Consider the following 6,997-nt stretch of genomic DNA (forward strand, 5'->3'; position numbering starts at 1 on the left):
AAAGCTGGGTCGGCACACGTGGATGGCGGCTGGTTCCGAGGCAGAGGGCAGATTAGTTGCCCTCCAGTGAATCACTTTCACTACTCGCAGAGGTTTGCAGGGCCTCCCAGACAAACCTCCCAAAGTCCATATCCTCACTGTCAATATCACTATCACTGACTTGGGCTGGCTGTGGTTGTGGTGGGTTGCAGGCGAGGAAGTCCTCAATGTCACGTTGACGACTAGCATTGATGCTGTCGAGATAGATCTGGATATACGGCTCCATAAATTTCGTCAGATGGTTATTAGACACTTCATACCGATGCTTGTCTGGGTAGTTGTCAAGGATGAGCTTAAGTTTCTCCCCCAACTCGATGATTTCCTTCACATTATCATGGCTTGGTCCAGGTAATTCAATGCTTTTCTCTGGTGGTGGGGGTCCCACGTATGCCATTGTGAGTTGTGAGGGGAATAGCGAGCACAAGAGAGAACTGTATACGCGGACTGAGAACAATGAGACAGGCCCTGCAAGGTCAGCGACTTCTACCTTCTGGTGGCACAGCACATCATTCTACATTAGACCAATCACAGCTAGCGGCGGAGGAAATGCGTGGGTGGTAAGGATGCGTGGCCCAATCACAGTCCGATACGTCATATGAGGTCAGCGATAACATAAGAGCAGCCTAATGCGCACCACTCACCGCGCCGCTTCCCGCGTATGGTCAAGAATGGACCACGTGGGTAAAAAATGGCGCGGCGGTATGGACCTCTCCAGCCGCTCACTGCGTAAATGACCATATTTACCGCGTAATAAAAGCATTTTCATTCTGGCAAGGCACCGCGTAAATGACCAAACACGTAAACAAAAACCGCGTAAATGCAGACTATGCTGTATTATGTGAAACTGCCATTTTTATGTTTCAACATCAATAATACTGTACATCCAATACACTTGAGTACCATTAATTGATAAAAATGACAGTTCACCATGCTGGCTCACCTCTTCTGTTGCTGAAACAAGCAGTCTGGCTATGTTAGCTACACCATTGGCAGAGGCATTGATAGAACGCTTGAGTAAAGAGTAATCTGGGTCTTCTGGGAGATCAAACACTTGGACCCCCTAAAAAACACAAATGAAAATTATCAATAAAGTGATGAACAAGAAAGAATCAAAGGCACAATTATACTTAATTTTTTTTACAAACTGTGGATCATATCAAGCATGTTTGCACCATGACTGCAGATATTGTTGGTATGATTGGAAGATTCATTTATAGACTGCAGAATAAGATACTTTCAAAAACACTGCACTACTTACCTGGTAGAATACTATAAGACAAATAATTATACTCACAGTATTAATATCCTGCCCTGTGTATTTTATTTTTGATGTGTTAGTCTTGGTAGAAGTGTGTGTACTGGTACTGCCACTTTGGCTGCTGCTGTTACTGCTACCCACATGTTTTGTACTGATAGAAGATGAGGTAGGTGCTTTTAAATTGCTGCTGCTGGTATTTGAGGCACTAGTGTGACTGGAGCCTGTTATTTTGCCTGAAGTACTAGCTGTGCCAAGTTTACCACCAGGTATGCCACCTTTACTGCCACTTGCTTTAGTGGTTTTAGAAGTGGCCTTGGCACCTCCATGACGAGCACCACCAACTCCTTTGGCACTCACAGGAACTTTTTTGGACAAAAGTTTCCGTGCCCTTTTCACCATATCAGGGTTGTTAAGCATTCTGAAGAAATAGACATCTGGTTAGTTGTTAATAATAGCAGACTTCTTATACAGTATAGCTTACCCTTGATTACATCAGGGGTTGCAGTCCTAAAAGTTTCAAACAAATTAAAATGGGAAGAAAATTCATTTGACATAAGTGTCATCTACTTTTGTGATGACAATACAGTATAGTCTGGATTTACGCAGTTTTTGTTTACGCGTTTGGTCATTTACACGGTGCCTTGCCAAAATGAAATATTTTAATTACGCGGTAAATTTCATCATTTACGCGGCGAGCGGCTGGAGAGGTCCAGACGCGCCGCACCATTTTTTACTCACGCGGTCCATTCTTGACCAAACGCGGGAAGCGGCGAGGTGAGGGGTGCACATTAGGTGGCTCTTACGTTATCGCTGACGTCATATGTCGTATCGGACTGTGATTGGACCACGCATCCTTACCACCCACGCATTCCCTCCACCGCTAGCTGTGATTGGTCTAATGTAACATGACGTGCCCTGCCACCAGAAGTCGCTGACCTAGCCAGGCCAGTCTCATTGTTCTCAGTCCGCGTATATAGTTCTCTCATGTGCCCGCTATTCCCCTCACAATGGCTTCCGCTGGACCCCCACCACCCTAGAAAAACCTGGACCAAGCCATGATTATGTGAAGGAAATCATCGAGTTGGGGGAAAAAATTAAGCTCATCCTTGACAACGACCCAGACAAGCATCGGTATGAAGTGTCTAATAACCATCTGTCGAAAGTTATGGAGCCGTACATCCAGATCTATCTCGACAACATCAATGCTAGTCGTCAATGTTGTATTAAGGACTTCTTCGCCCACAACCCACCACAGCCAGCCCAAGTCAGTGACAGTGAGGATATGGACTTTGAGGGGTTTGTCTGGGAGGCCCTGCAAACCTCTGCGAGTAGTGAAAGTGATTCACCGGAGGGCAACTAATCTGCCCTCTGCCTCGGAACCAGCCGCCATCCACGTGTGCCGACCCATCGATTCTACTAACTTTAAGTGTTAAACACCTTTAGATTTGTAGTTTTTATTTAGATATTATGTGTGTAGCAATACCATCATAAAATTATGATGTTATTTTTACTACAAGATACATATTGTGTCGGAAAAAGTGGAGTTTCAGAGTCGGCCCAGTCTCTATTTCAATTTACCCCATATGTTCTGTTATTTCGTTTAAACGGACCTCCACAGGTTCAATTGACCGCGTAAATGCAGACTATACTGTATCTGTAGCATCACTAACTAGCACAGTTTATGAGAACAAGTTGGGCAAAACACAATACTGTATGTGTGACTTTAGTTGCAAAATTCCTTCAATATTATGTAATTTCCTCCAAAAAGGTGCATAAACATCCAGTTTTATATTTGGGCAAACTATTTCCTATTCTTTGAATTTATACACTTATAAAAACTTATTTATATTATATAATGCAATACAGGATATAAGTATTGTTATCAAACTAAATAATACTGTAGTCATTTACCTGCTACAGCACAAGTATTACTCTCTCCTTGCTGACACTCTTCACATTATTGTCACCATTTCATTGCAGCACTGTAAAGTGCTCAAAGCCACCACTGTGGCTGATGTTAAACTTAATAACTTTTATCAATTATATATTAATACATATCTCTGCTAACAGAAAATAGATAGCAATTAATGCTCATTTTCCAATGCATTTGGAGTGCTGGTACAGTATTATACCTGGAAAAACATGGGATGATTGGATTAAAATAACTTCAACATTACATCACTGAACAACTAAAAAATTTACCAAGAGCTTACCGGTTAACAGTTTTCTTGTCAATATTGAAAAGACCTGCCGTTTTCTTCTTAAGTCCAAAGTTTTCATCACCTCCATTTTTGAAATAGTAATCCAAGACCTTTAACTTAAACTCATTTGTGTACGTAATCTTCTTGGAAGACGTTGCCATAATATCTGTAATAAAAGTAGTTTCTGATATTCATTTGGACCTCAGATTTACAGTTTATTCATTAATGCTTAAATAGTGTCTGAAGATGGACTCTGGTTATTCTCTTTTAATTTTCAAAGACATTCAGAAATATTCTAGTGTCTCAATACTTCAGAATTACAAGAGAATATATTTACCCATTAAGCCTTTTTCAACACGGTAATTAAAATGCAATGACTTACAACACACTGTTCTAATGCCATATTTTTCACATGAATCTGCAAATCTCAAAACATTCACCAAAGTACAGTATCAGTATCCTAGGTGGTAGTTTGTCTCATATGTTGAGTAATTTCTTTCTCTTTCCACTGCTAAAAACAACACAACTCAGTCACCTGGTACTACAACAAGGATAGCATACTGTTTGATAGTTTAGTTTACAGGTCAGGCCCAACAATTTTCCTTGAGTGACAAGGAAAATGGTTGGAGCATTTTAAAATTATTGTTTGAGAGTTCCAAATTTTATTATTGTTGTGGTCACTTTCAATTGAGAAACAAGTCCAAAATCTATAGCATCTTTCTTGGGTGCCAAGCAATTCTATTCATGATCAAGGAAAAGAATCATCAAGCAAGTAGGGAGCTGTGAAGAAAAAGTAGTTCGTACTGTACTGTACAAGAAAAGTGCAGAAAGTGACGGGAAGGAGTTAAACAGAAACAGTGAGTAGGAAACTCCACAACATATACATACTATCCTTAACTCATAAATGAACTGAAACAATCTTCAGACTGATAACAATTCTTCATATCAGTAACTGTACATACTTTACTAATTGTTTTTAATAATTTTCACCACTTATCAGCTTACTAGCTGTCCAGACAGTTGGTCTATCCACGAGGACACCGGACTCCGGGAAACCTGTGATGTTTGGTAGGATCACACTGTATAACACCCTGCTCATGTGTGTTTGGACCAAGCTGGATTTGAATCCTTGACATATTGGTGAGAGATTAGCACGTTACTGCTGTATAAACCAACATACCATATGGGTCATCAAGCTCATTCATACTAACACTATTGAACAACACCACTCCACTGTAGCTGCAAGATCTAAAAAGTTAAGAATAAACTGTATTTACAATGAATCTACCAACTACAGTATACTCACTGGTTTTCTTTGGGATTTGCAATGAAATTAGCTATAATCATGATAACAATGGCAGAAAACTGGCCAAACAAGACTTCTTTATAAACTGCAGTATTTGGGAGGCAATTTTTTGATGTACAGTATGTGCATCTCGTTTTGGGAAACTTTGTTTTTTCATGGGTTAGGTTAGGTTTAGATTAGGTCAGGGTTTGGTTTGGTTAGGTTGGGTTGGGTTAGGTGATGTGTTTTTAATGTTTTTAATACATTTTCTGTCAGCTTCAAAGCCCTACCCACTTGTGTGGGAATTTAGTATTCTTAAAAAAAAAGAAAAAAAAAGGGGGGGTACACATCTCTGAAACTAAACATTTCCACAAAAAAATAATATCACCACTGAACACAATATCAAAAAAGTCTAAAAATAAATAAAAAATCTAAGCTAAACTCATCTTCCAGACGTTATTTCGATTACTGCCCTGAAATCTTTCAAATATGCACAGAATCCAAATCTAGAGGAGGAGCATGGACAAAAATATTTTTTACTTTACTTAGTGAACAGCAAGCAAGTTGTGGACTCCTCATCAACAGCATTTTGGTGAACTGACAATAATCACCACTAAACCATGATTTAAGCTGGAATTAACCACCAATTGATTTGCATATGCATTTTACACAAATGTGGCACCTGTGTGTATCAAAAGAGGACCGATTAGAGCTTAATTCCAGCATTAGTAAAAGAAGAACCCAAAGCACCCTTAGAAAACCTGCAATGTTTGGTAGGATCACAATGAAAATATAGCCAGAGCACAGTGCCAAAAGGCACCCATCACCAACCACCAGCTTCACATGCCAATACTGTAACACCTTATTCTGCTCATATCATGATCTCGAGTTTAGCATTAACCACTGGAGGCTATTTGCATTTTCAAATGAAAGCAAATCCTGAGAAGAATTACAGTACACTAAAGTTGGAAAATTAGATAGTATTCATTCAAGTTCAAAATATATCTACCTCATTGACAGTTCTGATTTATGTTAAAAGGTAATCTAATGAAACTATTTCTTAATAACAATCAATTCTAGGATGAATTTGATAGAATTATTCCTGAAAAAAAAAATCATCGTATGCATTGACTTAACATCCTTCTTATCATCAAGTTACACCTGCTTGTCAGCATGTAGTCCAATCTACTTAAATTAACATCTCAAAATTTTTTTGAAAAACATCCAATGGAAGAAATGAGGAACACCTCAAAATTCTTTAGTTACCCCTTAATCACCTCTATTCTCTGTCGTATTTTATATTACATTTACTTTATGTAACAAAAATATAATAAATGGTCACTACACCAATACAACTTAGATTACGAATACATAAGGAGGCAGACACGAATGAGTACATTGGGCAACAGGCTGCGACGCGATGGCCGTGGGAGAGAGTGGACCAGCAGGGCAGAGGGACGAGTTGGCGCCTCACCACCACCACCTTCTATGCCTCAGTCCTGCAGTTATCCTAACATCAATCACTTCAACACCTATATGAAACAGTTATATCGAATAAAATGTTTACATTGATAATGTTCCTAAATACATGGCAAAGTTAACACTTGAAAAATTCCATTAGGAAGCTCAAGAAGGTGGCCCTTTGGCTTTGTCGCTCGCCCCCTCCGAAAGGGGATGTCGCACATCACTCAAGTTTCAGGATTTTCCTTGGATCAACAACTCGAATGCACATAAAAATTGTGTCTAAGACTAATACTCACTTGGCTGTATTAGTTCTGTGGGTTTCCTGCTTTTATAAGAAGAGGAATTCGTAATGTATTTAAACCATCAAACAGACGCCTACCATCCTCACTTGGCCGCGACTATTCACCTAGTGCACAGAGTGGCCGACAGATGGCATCTCCATCAGCCAGTTAAAACGCGTGTTTCCAGTGACGTAGTTAAGCGGGAGATTCAAAATGAGTATTATATTTTTTCCTCTGTTCCTACTTACTTTCAATGAGATATTTTTGAAACCCATGTACAATGCATATAAGCACCGCTAATAACTATATCTGCAGGTGCTATGAAAACTCTCAACGTAAGTAACACAGGAAAGAGATATAATGAAAATCAATACTTTTGGACCCAGGCAGCCATGATGAAGAATGGGAACAAACCGGGACACAGCCACCACGAGAACGCCCTTACACGAAGACATAGTCATGAACATGC

The 6,997-nt window shown here is 39.7% G+C and overlaps 1 protein-coding gene across 1 annotated transcript in view; it reads right to left on the reverse strand.

Moving 5' to 3' along the window:
- The window catches only part of LOC121872599, a 45,135-nt gene extending 38,474 nt beyond the window's left edge, over window positions 1-6,661 (reverse strand). The window contains exons 1-4 of the mRNA XM_042375452.1: window positions 6,544-6,661; window positions 3,511-3,664; window positions 1,334-1,715; window positions 980-1,099 (exon numbers count right to left, since the gene is read on the reverse strand). Of these exons, the coding sequence (XP_042231386.1) occupies window positions 980-1,099; window positions 1,334-1,715; window positions 3,511-3,659 (651 nt within the window). The 5' untranslated portion in view covers window positions 3,660-3,664; window positions 6,544-6,661. The remainder of the gene's footprint in view (window positions 1-979; window positions 1,100-1,333; window positions 1,716-3,510; window positions 3,665-6,543) is intronic.
- Window positions 6,662-6,997: the final 336 nt, after the last annotated feature.

This window comes from Homarus americanus, unplaced genomic scaffold, assembly GCF_018991925.1.
Source record: "Homarus americanus isolate GMGI-L3 unplaced genomic scaffold, GMGI_Hamer_2.0 scaffold39155, whole genome shotgun sequence".
In the NCBI taxonomy this organism is placed as follows: Eukaryota; Metazoa; Arthropoda; class Malacostraca; order Decapoda; family Nephropidae; genus Homarus; species Homarus americanus.